General features: G+C 34.8%; 1 protein-coding gene across 3 annotated transcripts in view; it reads left to right on the forward strand.

The window, feature by feature from the left end:
- The window catches only part of Cadps (calcium-dependent secretion activator 1), a 1213340-nt gene that overhangs the window by 845987 nt on the left and 349550 nt on the right, over positions 1-17803 (forward strand). For 2 of the 3 annotated variants that reach the window (XM_090396519.1, XM_090396537.1), the window contains one exon: positions 1009-1020. The exons of the other annotated variant lie outside the window; for it this stretch is intronic. In XM_090396519.1, coding sequence (XP_090252645.1) covers positions 1009-1020 — 12 coding nt within the window. The remainder of the gene's footprint in view (positions 1-1008; positions 1021-17803) is intronic. 3 annotated transcript variants of the gene reach the window in all.

Raw genomic sequence — 17803 nt, forward strand, 5'->3', positions numbered from 1 at the left:
TGTACGTATTCGTCACCAACACGTGAAATCATATGCTTTATGCATAAAATATTCCAACTAGTTACCACAATAGCAAAATAGTTACCACACATTAAAAAGTTCATAAAAGAAAAGCTAATTTTCTGATGTGTAATAATAAACTCATCCCACTAGAGGGATTGATTATCCTATTATTCGAATGGATTTTCCTCCTTCTGCCATGCTCAGAAGTGTGTTGAGGGTGGGTATCACATCTGTGATCAAACTATATATATAAAAATAATCAAATGATATGGGTAGTTTGAATAAAGCTAAAATTTTTCGTATGGTTTTTATTTGTTTTATCTGTATCTTACAATATTATACAGAAAGGATATTTAGAAATCTGCCTATTTAATATGCTCTCTATCTAGTAGAAGTTCACTTTAAAAGGTCAGTTATCAACATCATCATCATCATTCTGTTATAAAGCATACCTTTGCTTATATTAGACTGTGTGTATTTTTCCCCCCTCTTGCTCTCCACATGTCTTTGTATACTTTACTCTGTTGCAGTTATCCTCATTTTTGTGTAAACGTCACAAATTCTGTTAATATGAACATGTAATTTACGTAATGAATACAAATAGTGATTAGATACCTTGATATATTCAAGGAATATTCTTATGAGTATGTAGTTCATCATTAAATATTTTAATCCCTTTAGTTATTCTTAATGTACTCTTAATGTGCTTAGATGGTGGACAAATGATTTCAGGTAAGCAAGTGAAGTTTCATAACACTGAAGTGTTCTTTTCTTTGTAAATGAAGCAAGCATGCTTTTTAACTTCATTCTGTTAAATTCACTTTCTCTCTCTCTCTCTCTATCTTGTATTTTGATTGCTCACACCCGTTGCACTGCATGCTTTACATTACCAAATGTTTGATACTGTGATCTTGAAAGTGTGGTATTGTACTAATTGGCTGTTTTGTGTTCTCTTTTACCCTGCTCTCCCTTCCATTGTTGATGTTGCCTTTTCCTGCTCCTCAGGCATTTCGATCGGTGAGTGTCCCTTGTGTAGTGGTTTGGCTTTTGTTATTTTATTTTCCCATTTATATTTGCAAGGCATATAAAATTTAGCATAGGAAAAAAAAAATTACCAGTCTACACTGTTAAATTTAATATGTGTATATGTCTAAAAAAATATGTGTGTGTATATATATATATATATATATATATGAAACAATAGCAATTTTTATCTACATATGTAGTAATCTCACTTATGATATTTAATACTTTTAATAATTCTTTATACTAACTGCTATTTTAGCATTTTAATTAAGATATATACATATTCTCAAAAGTTTCCTGAACTGAAGAAATAAATGTTTCTTATTATTGAATTTAACTATAGTTATAATTCCACTTTGCACAGTTATAATTGCATTTAGATGTGTTCATTTTAAGTTCTTAGTAGTAGTGTATTTTACAATTTTTTTTTTATATTTTGAAAGAAATATTTCTTGGTTAACATCTGCTTTATTAATTCACCCAATTTAAAATAAATCTTGACTCTTAATTCACAAATACAGAATTTAAATTAGTAAGATTTAAACTTAAATGTCTGTAGACTGGTTCAGAAAGTTTTACATATCTATTTAATTTTAATTTTTAGTATGTGAATCTTAAGATATGCAGTTATTCTAGCTCCTAATTAGAACATGAGAATATTCACTGTATTTTAATAAGTATATACAGGCCATGTGAGCAGAAGCATTTACAAACTATTCATTAATATAAACTTAAAAGAAATTGAAGAATTGTCTATGGTGTTCTGCATGTTCAACTATACTTTCATGCTGCTCTAACCAGTGTACCAAATGAAATGCATGCAGCAAAAATCCTCACAGATGGTTGAAAGATACTGTTATGGTGGTGGTGGTGGTGGTGGTGATGATAATTGTTGTTGTTTGAATGGCTTCTGCTTTCTGTGGGTTTTTTCTCCTAATTTTATCTGATTTTAATTTTTTTTTCTTTGTTGTTGTTGTTGTTAATGTGTTGTATTCCCTGCAAACTGCTATATTATTACTCATGTAATTCTCCTTTCTGCTTCATTAAAAGGATCCGGTAAGTAATTTGTACTGTCTGTTATCTTCTTATCTCATAATGTATGCTTCTATATATATATATATTTAATGTTATTAGGGAAAAGTCCTACATACAGTAATCTCTCAATTATTTGACTTTCAATTAACCATAACCCACATTTAACCAATCCTTGACACACCATGTAAATATATTCAGTTAGTTTTATTCTCAGTTATCTGACCAGCAAATTGATTCTCCAGTGTGATCAGATAACTGAGAAATTTTTCTCATTATCTGATCACATATTTACTATATGGTAATCTCTGTTTTTACTTGAAAAATGTATTTTTGCAAAATTTCTATAATGCCAGTGGTAAATTTTACTAAACTTACGAAGATATTATTCAATGAAATTGTTTCTTGTGAGGAATAGCTGCATAAAATAATAAAATATACTGCAATAAAAGAATTTAAACACCATTACCACCTGCTAATGTATTAAGTACGAGGGCTGTTCAATAAGTAATAAGACTAATTTTACGGTCTCGAAACCACTCATCACAATATTAATTTCTGTGGAATAAAGAAATGTTGCTGTCTGTATTAACAAAAGAGGTTGATAGATGGCGTATATGGGCTGATGTGCCAGAGTGTCATGTGACTAAACACAAGCTTGTTTCGGCGCAAATACGAGCCGCAACCAGTCGCCGAAATGGAAGCGTCCTTGGAACAGCGTTATGCGATTAAATTTTTGTGCGTTTACAAAAATCGGCATTGGACACTTTTAACATGATACGTGAAGCTTTCCACGATGAAGCAATGTCAAGGGCAAGTGTTTTTCGCTGGCATAAAACTTTTAAGGAAGGAAGGCAAAATGTGGAAGATCTTGAACGTGAGGGAAGACCTTCAACGTCCATCACAGAGACAATGATCAACACAGCAGCGATTATCATCAAGGAGGATCGCAGAATTACAGTACGCCAGCTGCATGTTGTCCTGAATATTTCTGTGGGAAGTGTTCACTCAATCATGGCTGAACATTTGGAACTAAAACGTGTTTGTACCCGATGGATTCCCAAACTCTTGACACCGGAGCAAATACAGCATCGAGTGGATGTGTGCACAGAATGGAAAGAAAGACTGGAACAAGAAGGCGACAACTTCTTAAAATGCATCATAACAGAAGAGGAAGCTTGGTTGTATCACTATGACCCTACAATGAAACAACAAAGTAGTGAATGGAAGCATCCGTCTTTGCCTACCCCCAAGAAAGCAAAAACTGTAAAATCGGCTGGTAAAATTATGACCATAATGTTTTTTGACTACGAAGGCATTGTTTACCAACACGCTGTAGAACCCGGGAATACTGTAAACGGCTCATACTATGCGGATGTTTTACGGACAATGGTACAGCACGTCAAAAGGAAGCATCCATTGCTGAAGAATGGCTTCTTATTGCACCACAATAATGCAAGGCCACATATTGCTGGTTGTGTAGTAGACGTTTTGCAGAAGAACAACATAGATATCCTACCACACCCTCCATACAGTCCTAATCTTGCACCGTGCGATTTCTGGTTGTTTCCTCAGCTCAAGAAACCACTAAGAGGCTGCCATTTCGAAAGAAACAAAGCATGTCTAAAAGCTGTGGTGGCGGTTTTGAAAGAACTCTCAAAAAACGGACTTTCACATGTGTTTAAGAAGTGGACGCAACGTTGGGACAAATGCATCGCGTCTCACGGTAGTTACTTTGAAAAAGACCATGTAAATGATGACGATTAAAGGTGATCTGTTTTCTATATAAATATAGTCATAACTTATTGAACAGCCTACGTATATGCAACAATCTCTCACACACATAGTTATCTGGCTTAAGAAATCTGTTTCTTGTTGAGTAAATCAAGGATATATTAAACAATACATCTCATGAATAGTGCTGTTCCAGAAATCAGTTGACTTGATAACCAGTTCAAGGACGGATTAACTACAATCTTTCTTAATGGGAGAATGGATGTGCAAGAGGAGCAGGGAAACGGGGAGGCTCAGGGTTGACAGGGGTACACAGCATGAGAAAGGTGGATGCTCCAAGAGGAGGTGAGCATGTGTAGACAGGTAAGGAATGGGATGACCATGGATCTAGAGGAAACAGTTGGAATTGAAAAGGGTTTTAAAATGAAGCAGAAAGGGAAATGGCCCCAGTCCAGCATGGAGAGATCACATCGAGTGAGTGGTATCAGTGGAACTAGCTGTAGATCCAGAAATGAGCTGTTGTGTTTTTATACAAATGCTAGAAGTATAAGAAACAGGCAGATAAAATGGTTGCACTAATTGCGTCTGTTCACCCAAAGATTGTTGGAATAAGTGAGACATGGTTGGAAGAGGATGAAATTCTGACAGGAATACAGATGGAAGGGTATGATGTGTTTTGTGAGGACAGAAGGGATAAAAAGGGAGGGGAAGTGCCATTGATGATAGAGAAAGAGTTATGTCCATATAAAGTAGAGAGTCAAGAGGGAAATAGTGCCAGTGGTTTTGAGGCAGTATGGTGTGAGATAGACGTGAATAGAATCAAATACTTGCTGGGATGTTGTTATAGACCAGGTAATGTGGATGGTGGTGATAATGAAATGTACAATCAAATTAGCCAAGTAAATAAGAAAAGGGTGATAATTATGGGTGATTTTAATTATGGCAATATAGACTGGAATGAAGAGATAGCAACTGGAAGTAAAGAAAATGAGTTTCTTGAGTTTTTGAGGGATTACTTCCTCAGACAGTATGTAACAGAGGGCATACGAGGATTGAGGGTCTTGGATTTGGTCATCTCATCAGAGGATTTAATTATAAATGAGGTGTCAAATCATCCACCAATTGGTGAGAGTGACCATGAGGTGATTACCTGGGTGGTTGCCAGCAGTGTGAGGACCTCTGTGAGCAAAGGGTATATGTGGAACTACAAGGCAGGCGGGGGTGATTATGAAGAGCTCAGGAGACAGTTTGCGGGTGTAACATGGAATGAGGAGTTAGCTGAAAAAGAGATCAATGCAGCTTGGGGGATTTTCAAAAACTGTTTAGTAGATGCAATGTCTAAGTGTATTCAATGAGTGAGAAGGTTAAATAAGGTAGCTGTGAGATGGATGAATAAAGAGATAAAGAATGCGATACAGAGAAAAAGGGCATTGTGGAGGCAGCATAAGAGAAGTGGAAATAACCAATTCCATGAGGTCTACAAAGACCAAGCAAGGAGGGTGACTTGGTTGGTGAAGGCAGCTAAAGAGAGGTATGAACAGTAGTTGGCTAATGAAGCCAAAGAGAATCTTAAGGAGTTCTTTCGATATGTAGTCAGCAAAAGAAAGAATAGTTATGGACGGATGACACTGATTGGAGAAAATGGTATAAAGACAGCTGATGCAGAATGTGTGGTGGAGATACTTAATGAGCAGTCCATAAAGATCTTTCAAACTTGTGAATGTGACTTCATGGAAGGATTGAGAGCAGTTGATGATGGGGAGGAGAGACTGACTGTAGGTGAGCAAGAGGTGTATGGGGTGTTGAGTAAACTAGATGTTAATAAGGCTGTGGGACTTGATAATATATCGCCATGTATTCTGAAAGAATGTGCCAGGGAGTTGACACCTGCCTTGACATATTTTTTTAATACAAGTCTTGCACTAGGTCAAGTCCCTAAGGACTGGAAGAAAGGCAAGATTGTGCCACTTCATAAAGGAGGTGATTGAACTCAAGTATCAAACTATAGGCCTATCTGTGTATCAGGTGTTGTGGTTAAGTTGTAGAATCTTGTGAGTATTAGGATGCAGAGTTGGGTTGATAACAATGGTGTTATCTTTGATGAACTGCATCGATTTGCTAAAGGGAGGTCATGTTTTATTAATCTACTTACTTACTTATTACAATAAAGTGACTGCTTCCTTGGACAGAGGAAAAGGATACAATAATATACTTGGATTTCACAAAGGCTTTTGATAGAGTACCTCTTGATAGGTTCACAGTTAAACTAGAGCAGATGGTGTTGGATATTAGATTGGTGCATTGGATTAGAGACTGGCTATCTGATAGGTATCAACAAGTTGTGTATGGGGGAGCGATATGCAGGAAAAAGAAAGTCACTGGTGGAGTGCATCAGGGGTCTGTTTTAAGTCCATTACTGTTTAACTTGTATATTAATGATATAGGTGAAGATTTGGGTGGAGATATTCAGTTGTTTGCAGATTATACAAAGTTGGGACGAACCATGAAGTGTAGTGAAGATGTTTTGGCCTTACAGGAAATCTTGAATGGATTGAGTGATTGTGCAAGGAAATGGGGATGTGAGTTGAATGTTGCAAAATGTAAGGTTTTAAAATTTGGAAAACAAAGATGGGATGCAGAATTTATGCTTGGTGAGAATATATTGTTGGAGGTAGAGGAAATAAGAGATCTGGGGGTGATAGTGGATAAGGATCTAAAATTTAGGGGACACATCGCCAAAATTGTGAATACAACACAAAGGCTTCTGGGAATGATGCGGAGGACACTGACGTGTAGTAGTACGGTGATTCTTGTTCCATTGTATAAGGCTTTGATTAGGCCACACATTGGCTAGCGTGCCCATATTTGGTCACTGGGTTTTCAGAAGGAAGAAGAGATGTTGGAAAGGGTCCAAAGGAGGCTGACTATGGTAGTTTCTGACCTCTGGAATGTCCAGTATGAGGAAAGATTGAGAAGATGTAATTTACAGAGTCTGTTGGACAGGAGGAAGAGGCGAGATATGATAGAAACCTACAAGTTGGTAAGGGGTTGTTATAGGATCAATGCTGGAGGAGTTTTACAGAGAATAGCGGGAGATCAGGGGAGAACCAGAAGTCATCCCTGGAAACTGTATAAAGAGGGTGTGAGTAGGGGAGTGAGAGGCAGGTTTTTTTCATGTAGAGTTGTGAATGATTGGAATGCCTTGCCTGAGAATGTGTTGTCTGCAAAGAGTTTGAATGTGTTTAAAACACGGTATGATGAGCTGTGTGTGTGTGTGTGATAAAAGGACCTCCCAGATGAGTCTTTGACTCCATGGGATCTTGGGGTGGTAATAATAATAATAATTATTATTATTTAGTTGTTATTAGGATGAGTTAATTGAGAAATTACTGAGTCTTTTATCATTTGTTTCCTACTTAATAAGCACAAGTATTAAATGATGTGCTTTTTTTTAAAAATATTGCTTTGTTAATCACCTGTATGGACTTAATCTTCCATATAACTAGATTGCAAATATATGTTCAATTTTATTTATGAATATATTTTTCCAGGGAAGTTTTCAGTCTGTTCCCAAGTTAGTTTCTGGCACAGGATATATGGATTTAATGATTTTTCTCCAAGAAATTAAAGTTTTAAATCCCACAAACCACAAAACTCAACAGTAGAATTTGCACTATTTAAAACTATAATGCAAGTTGCAGTTAGGAACAGGAGATGCAGGCTACTGTACTCTCATTAACTTTGGAGTCAGCAAATTGCAAGTAGCCATCAACTTAACTACATGTGATGTCTGAGGATGGAGACTGGATTCCTACTGATTTCCAAATAGTTAGCAATAGTTATACTTACTTACTCCTTTTGGAAAAGAAAATACATAAATGGAATTATTTTATGTTGTTAATTGTATTGTTTTCATCATGCTTGTTTATTTCAGTGTTGGAAATTATGCATTAACCTTCCTACCGGCTGAGGTGGATGAAATATCCAGCCCATCATAGCATTCTGCATGGATCAAAACTTCATCGTCATTGTACCTTTTATCATGCCATTACCTCCCTCTGCTGTTAATCCCTTTACAGCTATTTTAGAGCCATTCATGGATTAACTGTTAGTGCCTGACTAACAGTTTGTATCACCTGTCTTTACACACACTGTTTTACTTGGAATTTTCTTTGCTTTCCTAAAATAATTGACTTTTTTGCCTCTAAAATGATTTATTGTGTTTCTTTTCCAAAAATTGAAACGAATTTCACATGTGCGAAAATAATCAATCCTGAAATGACCATCTATCAGCCTTTGCAATGAATCTATTTAGTATTAGCAAAGTTGCTGTATTATAAATTTATTCTTCAAATCACTGCAATGGAACAGTTGCACTGGTTGTTCCAATATAGAACAACCAGTGCAACTTTTTTTTGCAAATTTTCGATGTTTGCATTGAACATATTATGTCACATATTTATATTTTTAAATAATATTTATTGAAATAAATATGATCTTTTGCTTTCTTTCCTAGCAAAATACCATTATATGGATCATCACATTTCTGTTTAGAAACGAATTGTTTTTGTTTTGTGTTTTATGAACAACAAACGATGTTATATTGCATAACTCGGTTTCCGATTATGAATCTTTTTAGTATCAAAAATTTATATCCAATGATGTTTTAGCAGGGATTCTTCGCTTTTTTTTTTTTTTTTTTTTTTTTTGTAGGATGCACATTACTATAATATCCAGTGCGTAATCATCGTAGATATGTTGAAAATATAATATGAAGGCCATCATATACAGAATAATTCAAAATTTATGCTAATTTTGAAGATTTGCTAATGCTTAACCCCCCCCCCCCATCCATATCCTCTCCTGGAATTCAATTACATAACCACTCTAAATTTCTACAGGTTCGAAAACGTTTCCAGACAGTATTCAAAATCTATTACTTCATTTTACCGTTTCGACAAAAGAAATAAGACAATAATATTGTTGTACCCTGAAGCTTATAATTCTGTACTATTTCTTTGCAATCTAAAACCAGCTGTTCTACTGTCTGCTGAAATTATTTGAAATTTTAGAAATACTATGCTATATTTTCACCACATAAAATTGTTTATAAGCACACGACACAAAAGAAAGTTCAGCAGTATTATTTTAGTTTCTTTTTCTTAAAATAATCTAATTATTTTTACTTCTACTTATGCTTGTGGTTGCTATTTCTGAAGTAATCTACATCTTAGAAATACTTGTAGTAATCCTCTTAGCTGGAGGAAAAGGTAAAGGCTTAGATTACTCTCAGTGCTATTGAGGAAGAAAATTGAGAACGCTTAGCTAGAAGGGACACTAAGCTATAGTGCCTCAAGCTATAGTGCAAGATACATCAAGAATGTCGTGTTTCATTTTCAATTGTTGATTAGTAGACATTCTAACATAGAAAAAAATACAGACATTTGTTTTACAGGCTGATACAGTATTTATGCTGAAATAAGTTCTTAATTTATAATGATCAGGTTCATATTTATTATCGAAAAAGTAAAAATTATTTCATATAATTATCTTGAAAAAGAGGACTTGAATTATTTTAAAAGAAAAGGAGCATATACTTCACATAATCTTATTTTTTGGGGGAGGGCAGGAAGGTTATATTGAAGACTTATTCAATTTGCAGATATTTCAGAGAATTTATTTTATAAATCATTCGCAAGACAACTGTTATGAACGTAAATCACTTGGGAAAACATGTCCATTCATTTTAGTGTAAATAGTAGCAAAGGTTTAGCTACTTCAACAATGCCACGTGTCTAAACTAGAAGAAAATGTCATTATATCTGCTGATGTTAGAGCTCTTACATAAATAATTTTTCTGGAATGAATTCTCTATCAGCTATAGTGTAATCAATCTACAGATTTTTGCCCTCTTGTATTCTACTATCTTATGTGCAGTGATTTCTTCTTTGTACTACAAGAAAAAAAATCAGATAACACAAGAAAAATATTGAGTATTTTCACTGTTTTAAGGATACTTGTGACATAAGACTGAATGGTATAAACACAAGAAAGACATTTAATTAACCAAATATTTCGGTCTGGAAATAGCAGACCATCTTCAGTGGTATTACAAGAACAGTTTTAAAAAATACAAGCTAGAATACTAACAATAGATCGTTATCAAAAAATACAAGCTAGAATACTAAGAATAGATCGTTAGTATTCTATTTTAACGATCTGTTGTTAGTATTCTAGCTTGTATTTTTTAAAACTGTTCTTGTAATACCACTGAAGATGGTCTGCTATTTCCAGACCAAAATATTTGGTTAATTAAATATCTTTCTTGTGTTTATGTGCATTTATCATTCATGGAGTATTTTCTTTTTCATTGGGTGAATTTACAATGTTCTCTCTTTGAGTTTTGAAAAGAAAGTACAAATAATTTTTTTTCTTACTATTTTTGCCATTATAACATCTGATACAATTATAAGAGTGACATTTTACCGTTTTTCTCCCACAGGAGAAAAAGAAATATGACAATGATATTGTTGATTCTGTCGAACTTTTGTAGGAAATTTTTAATACAAAACTTTGTAATTTATATATATATATAAGCAAAAGTATTGCTTATTATAAAATTGGAGCATAATATCTGAACTAGCAGAAAATATATACGTATCAATTTAAATTATAACCGTTAATTTTATTTTGTAATGGCCAATTATAGGGAAACCAAGAAGGTGAAAGTGCAAAGAACAGTAGATTACAATATAAAGAAAAAAAATTTAGTGATATGATTAAAGAATTTCATTATTCTCTATAAAACAAAGTCGCTCAAGCACGTCCTTCAGGAAATCGTGAAGTATTCTTCGAATCATGATTTTGAACAAAAATATAAAATAATCTCGAATGTCAGCAGCCGGTTTTTCAAATAATTATTGTAAATTAATTTCTTCGAGAACAAAGAAAATGTTTTGTGGAGTAAGCGATTAGAAAAAAATAGCAAAAAAAAAAAAAAAAATTAAAAATTAAATTGGTTCTTGAACGAAGGTAACACAATATTTAAGTGAAGAAATTATACAAGGATCTTTATTTTGTCCAGCCATTAAAATTGTATTGTACAATAAAAAGAGAAAATAAAAATAATTTCTATATTTTTAGTTTATCCAATATAACTAAAATTCAGTTACCCAACATAGAACAAGGAACTGCATTTCTTGTTATAGGTAACTGAGTCACAGCTATGAGCCTGAGATAATCTGATTAAGTGCTCTCTTGAGCGTGAGGGATTATCACACCTTCTAATGGGACATGCTGGCTGAATTGCACTTCTTATCCATATTCTTTCAACAGATAGCATGCATTGTATCCAGATTTAGCTGGACGTCTATAGACGTCCTGGCCGGTTGGGAGGTTAATGATGCACGTGAGGCTTTCATATTCATCATCATCATCAGCTTCTCAATATGTATCCTCATGGATACAGATGGGAGAATTGTGGGATATTACACTAGAACCACATGTAAAAATTACATCATTACTAACTTTCAATCAGCAATATTCCTTCAAATAAATCAGTTATCTGTCGAGATCTTATAGTTCTAATATAAGTTAAGGGGATAAAAATCCCTTATTGTTTTTCAGCCAGTAAGCGAAACTAAGATCGAAAACTACGATCTGTAACGTTTCATGCCGACGAACTGTCAGCGTATCCAAGCGTAAGTGACCACTTGGTAGTGCCACACTACGGCAACTCGTTGCAAAGGTGGAGCAAGGTCCCTCACTGTTCTTGATATTTTCTCATAATGTAAAACACACAGCTCTTAAGAGATGTAGTACTGTTTTACATTATGAGGAAAGGTCACTACCCAGACCGGTTTCAACCTTTTTTTTTGCTGACAGTTCGTCGGCATGAAACGTTACAGATCGTAGTTTTCGATCTTAGTTTCGCGTACTGGCTGAAAAACAATAAGGGATTTTTATCCCCTTAACTTATATCAACCTCGCCAGAAAAAAATAGCCGTTTGGCTTTTCATCTTAGTTATACTATGTTATAATATAATATAGTGACACATCTTTCGGGCAATCGTATAGCAAAAGTATGTAAGTTTTCTTCACTTAAACTCTGATATTCTAGGTCTAGCTACTCACTGATGAGACCTCAAAAAAGGTTGAAACTGGTCTGGGTAGTGACCTTTCCTCATAATGTAAAACAGTACTACATCTCTTAAGAGCTGTGTGTTTTACATTATGAGAAAATATCAAGAACAGTGAGGGAGCTTGCTCCACCTTTGCAATGAGTTGCCGTGGTGTGGCACTACCAAGTGGTCACTTACGCTTGGATATACTGACAGTTCGTCAGCATGAAACGTTACAGATCGTAGTTTTCGATCTTAGTTTCGCTTACTGGCTGAAAAACAATAAGGGATATTTATCCCCTTAACTTATATCAACCTCGCCAGAAAAAAATAGCCGTTTGGCCTTTCATCTTATCTTATAGTACTTTCTTCTAAGGCATCTTTAACTGTACTAATCTACCTAGGCCTTGGACATGACTTGGTCTTTTTTCCAGCCAACCTGGCAAAGAATGCTTGTTTTGCTAATCTTTCCTCTCTCACTCTGTTTAAATGACTATATTATCTGAGATTAGCTCTGCTAACACAATCCTGAATGCTAACATTGTTCAAGATCTTTGCTAATATCTTCATTTTTAATATGATCCTGTCATTAATGCCATCTGTTCACTCACAGAACTGTCATAGTCTTTGAACAAGGGTTTTATTTCTATCTCAGCTCTCAGATCCATAAGTTAAAATTGTTTGATCACTGACTCGTATACAGTTGATTTGTTGTTTTGACTAATTTCTTTCTTATTTCATATTAATTTATTTAGCTGACTTCCTACCATAATACCTTTACTAATTCTGTTGTCTATTTCTGGATTTAATTTGTCATCTTCACTAAAAGCTGTGCCCTAATAGGTGAAATGTTCTATACTTGTTCTATACATTCACAATTCAGGATATAGTTGCATTTTCATTGCGTTTGTCTTTTTATCGTTGATTTTCATACTAAATTTATTACAACAGTTGATCAATTTAGTCAAAAAAATCTTGCAGACTTGTACTGGAATTATTCAGAAGTATAACATCATCTGCATAAAATGAAGAGCTGAGAGTAACATCAACAGTTGTGATATCAGACCTTCATAATATTATCCATATAGATAATAACAGTGGAGACAATGTATACCCTTGTCACACACCTGATTAACATCAAGCCATCTTCCTGTACCTTCTTCAATTCTAACTACTGATTACAGCTTAAATAGAGACAATGTATGCTTGATATAATGTCCCATTTAGACCATATAACTTCAGGGTTTTTGCACCTTGTCATGTGCCTTTTCTAGATTATTATTGTTAAGAGAGGCATCCAGGGAGTCCTCATCGAGGGATTCCATACTATTTGCACCAGCTGTCACCTGTTCGTGAATTCATTCATGCTACTTACACACACACACACACACACACACACACAACATTCAACAGCAATCCATTCCAATCACGCACGACTCTATGAGAGGAAAATCTAGCCCTCAACCCCTTCTTGACAGCATTTATTCTCAACTTCTAAGGATGTCCCTCGCATCCTTTCCCCACTCTCCATAAAATAAAATATTCCATCTACTGAAATTCATTCAGTTAGATGGATAACCCTTTCAGAAATTTGTAATTCTCAATTATATCACCTTTTTGCAGTTTGCTAGTGTCTGTAGTCTACAAATTCTTAATCCATCTTCATAATTAGTATTCCACAATCCTGATGTCATTTTTAATGCTCTCCTTTGCACTTTCTCCCCCCACTGTGTCAGAATCACAGTGGAAACCAGGAGACCAGACCTGCCCACAATAGTCCAATGTAGGTCTTGTGAAGGCCTTGTCTTTACAAGGTTCAAAGTGTATTTCAGCTTTGCAGTTATCTTTCGAGTTGTTTACAATCTTTCTACATAGCCCTGAAACATTCCAAGATCCCTAGCCTGATCAGTTTCTTCTAACATTATCCCACCAATATAATATGACATTGGACATCTAATCACACCAAAGTGCATGACTTTACATCTACTGACATCCATTTTCCCATGCCCACAATTCCAGCCTATTCAAATCATCCTGCAAGTACTGCATATCAACTGCATTCCTGATTATCATACTTATCTTTGCATCATCAACAAATAGCTGTATGTCGCATGTAAAATCATTCTCACTGTCATTAATTTTCAGATTGAATAACAATAGACCAAGGATTGACCCTTGAGGCACACCACTGGTTAACTTGAATCTTGCAGATCCACCTTCCCATATACAACTTTTTGATATTTATCAGTCAGTAATCCTTCTTATTCAATAGTTTAATTCAACCCTTCTAATAGTTTATAATCCAATTCCATATTCTTCAATTTATGCAACAGTCTTCAATGCTGTATTCTGTCAAAAGCCTTAACAAAAATCCAAAAGTATTATGGTGTATCTATTCTACTTGCCTAACTCAGTAGTAATGTTATTATAGAATGGGAGCAAGTTACTAAGATATAAAACTTAAATACAAATACTTGTTATATTCCCAAGATTCCTCAGTTATTTGTCTTCGAGTGAAAATCTGATCCTCACAACTTGGTTTGAATCCAACTTATTCTTCACCAAGCTTTCCTTCCACAATTTTTCTTAGCCATTTCTCAATTGTACTTGCATAAATCTTCCCAGGAACACTGAGTTGGGAAATACCTCTGTAATTCTCACATTCAGTTTTATTTCCCTTTTTTGTAGATGGATTCTATGAGAGCTCTACTCCCCACTAACATTCAGAATTTGACCCAATGACCATCCTTCTGAATTATGCAATGCAGCCACTGTAAAACTTTTATTCCTCCATATTTAAGCATTTCTGGTCAACTTTCATCTACTCCAGTTGCCTCTCCACATTTTGCCATGTGAAGTATTACACGAAGAAATACATATTCACGTATGGGTATGTGTTTCTGACTGCATTCTTGTTGTGTATTTTCTACCACTGTGCTGCTTCTTTCATTTAGCAATATTTCAAAGTAATTGTTCAAGACATATTCAACTGAAATAAATGCAAAAAAAAAAAAAAAAAAAATTCTTAAACAGGTTGCATTTCGTAATATAATTATTGTAGATTACCACCATTTACAAACACAAAGTACAGTCCAGAGCCTATTTTATTTCTATGTCAAAGTAGTATATCACTAGACTGTGTGCCATTCCATCCTAATTTACACTCATGCATAGACCCACACTTTACCGTGTAAGCATTCGAAACCGAAATCCTATGGAATAGATTGATTACTCCTTATTCCAGGAGTGTCTTATGTCTGTAGAAGTGTGTGTTCATGGGGCCGGTTTGCCTGTTCTGAGGGATGTAAAACAGAGTTTCTGGATGAATAAACCCTCCACCTCTATATAAGACTGGCTAACTCACCTTTAGTCAAAAGAGACCAGATAAAATTTCCTCACGTCGTGGACAGGAATCGAACCCAGGTCTTTCCAACCCAAGTTCTTCTATACCGACTGAGCTACGGAGGCTCATGTGCCATACACATAGTGAAAATATCAATAATAATAATAATATTAATAAATATCAATTATTTTATCTAATATTGCAATTAAAAGGGTCCTGTTTTAATCAGAATTTAAGTGACTCCAAATTGTTATATAGAGATTCTGAATACTAAATTTCATTAACTTCCATCAATCCAGAGATGCCAACAAAAAGCAGTTACTTTGCTAATGTAAATGATCAAATATATGTCTGATCAGCAAGTTCTGTAGTTGTTTACATATAATTTATTTCGAAATTGTTCAGCATTGAATTTTCAGTTGTCACCATTTGATTTCTTTTTGCAAATAAGCATGGTAATATTTATAACACATTTTCGATGTACTGAACTAAATGCTAGTACATTCTGAAAATCCCAGATATGTGTGTTGAAAGTTGTAGCTTGATTTTATCAAGCTACAACTTTGCCTGCATGTTTGTACTCCAAATGGTCTGATTGTAATAAAACTGAAGTGATTCATATTATTTTATCAAAGAACTTATAACCAAATTTTTCTTGTAGATAAGCTTATACATTGGTAATACATTGGACTATTAAATTATTTCAGGAAATTACAACATATATTCTGGAATATTAATTAAAAGAAACTTTAATAAATACTTCCTATATTTTGGCAATGTTACATCGCCACCTTCATGGGAACATAAAACTATGGCATGTGCAGGCAGGCAGGCACTACAAAGAGCAAATGAGGCAGAAGAGAGAAAAACTAATGTTGTTCTTAGAGTCCTAAAGGTGCCCCCCTACAGGCTATATTGGGTTGTCTTGATTGTTGGGCTGAAGTTCTCGTAATGCAAGCTTCCCAAATTTGGGGCAGTCTCATGCACCCAAATTTGTTGAGGTTTGGAAAGTTTTTTCGAGCTGAGGCTGATTCCATGAACAATCTTTTGTGTTTAAATTTGTTAAAAAAAAGTTGTTCATGGAATCAGCCTCAGCTCTAAAAAACTTTCCAAACCTCAACAAATTTGGGTTCTATAATAATTCTATAATAAAAGTACCAGTTCTTAGAACCAATGAAGCAAACATTCAAAAAGAGCAATCCACTAAAAATTACCATATATCACAATTATTTTCAAAAACACAGCTTATCTTTCTGTCCCTGTAATATCATTGCTGCTATCAGAACACCATGCTCCAGCATTGTTGTAACAATACTGTAGTGAATTGTTATAAGGTCTTTTCGTATTTATATATATGTGTGTGTGTGTGTATATATATTGTTAACATCTATCCTCCATGGAGTTAAAAACTCATCACAGGAGGTCCATACACTCATACAAAAAGACCATCAAACTATGCCTTAAACATTAACAGTTTCCACACTTTTAGACAATGCATTCTACTCACCATTCACACTTTATGCAAAGAACCTGCTTCTCAGAGATCCCCCTTTATGTACAGCTTCTGGGGATGATCCTAGTTCTACCATTCTCCCCCCCTCTGCCTCCCTCTAATCTGTGAAAAATCTCCTGCACTAATCTAGTAAACCCACCTCACCAACTTATATGTCTCAACCATATCTCCTCTTCTTCTATTCACAAAACACTGCAAGTTGCATTCTCTCAGTCTCTTCTTGTATCTAACATTTCATAGACCTGACACTGACTTAATAAACCTTCTTTGGATCCTTGCTTATACATCCTCATTCGCTTGAAAACCTGGCAACTAAATCTATGCACAATAGCCCATATATGGCCTGATAAAAGCCTTATACAATGGAACCATAATCTCTTTGCTTCTTCATGTCAGTTTCTCTTACTTGTTATTGCCATAATCCATTGTGATATTCTTACAATTTTAGCAGTGTGATCCATAATCACCATCACTCCCAGATATCTCATCTCTTCAATCTCCTTCAAATTTCTCCATTAATTGTATAATCTGCATCCCAACCTTACCTACCAAATTTCAGGACCTTTCACTTTGTAACATTAAACTGACAGCCCCACTTACATATTCTATTGAGATCCTCCTGTAAGACCACATCTGTTCTACTTTTCATAGTTCTTCACAACTTTGCATCATTGGCAAACAGTTCCACATATCCATTTAAGCTAGTTCCAGTATCATTAACATAAAAATAAAACAATAATGGTCCCAAAATAGATGTCTGTGGCACTCCTCTGGTGACCTTCCTCTTTTGGGACACCACTACTCTAGACACAGCCTACTAATACCTATCTGACAGCCAATCTGTTATCCAATTCACTAGTTTGTTATCAAGTTCCATCTATTTCACTTTAGCTACTGGCTTGTCATATGCAATCTATCAAAGGCTTTGAAAATTCCAAATATACCACTGCATGTGCATCTCCTTTATTATCATTATTAAGTATTATTATGGGCAAATTCAAGGAATCCTTAGACTCATCGAGGGAGGCCCTA

Source organism: Typopeltis vanoorti, chromosome 1 (assembly GCF_054136105.1).
Source record: "Typopeltis vanoorti isolate ZY-2024b chromosome 1, IOZ_Tvanoo_1.0, whole genome shotgun sequence".
Classification (NCBI taxonomy): domain Eukaryota; kingdom Metazoa; phylum Arthropoda; class Arachnida; order Uropygi; family Thelyphonidae; genus Typopeltis; species Typopeltis vanoorti.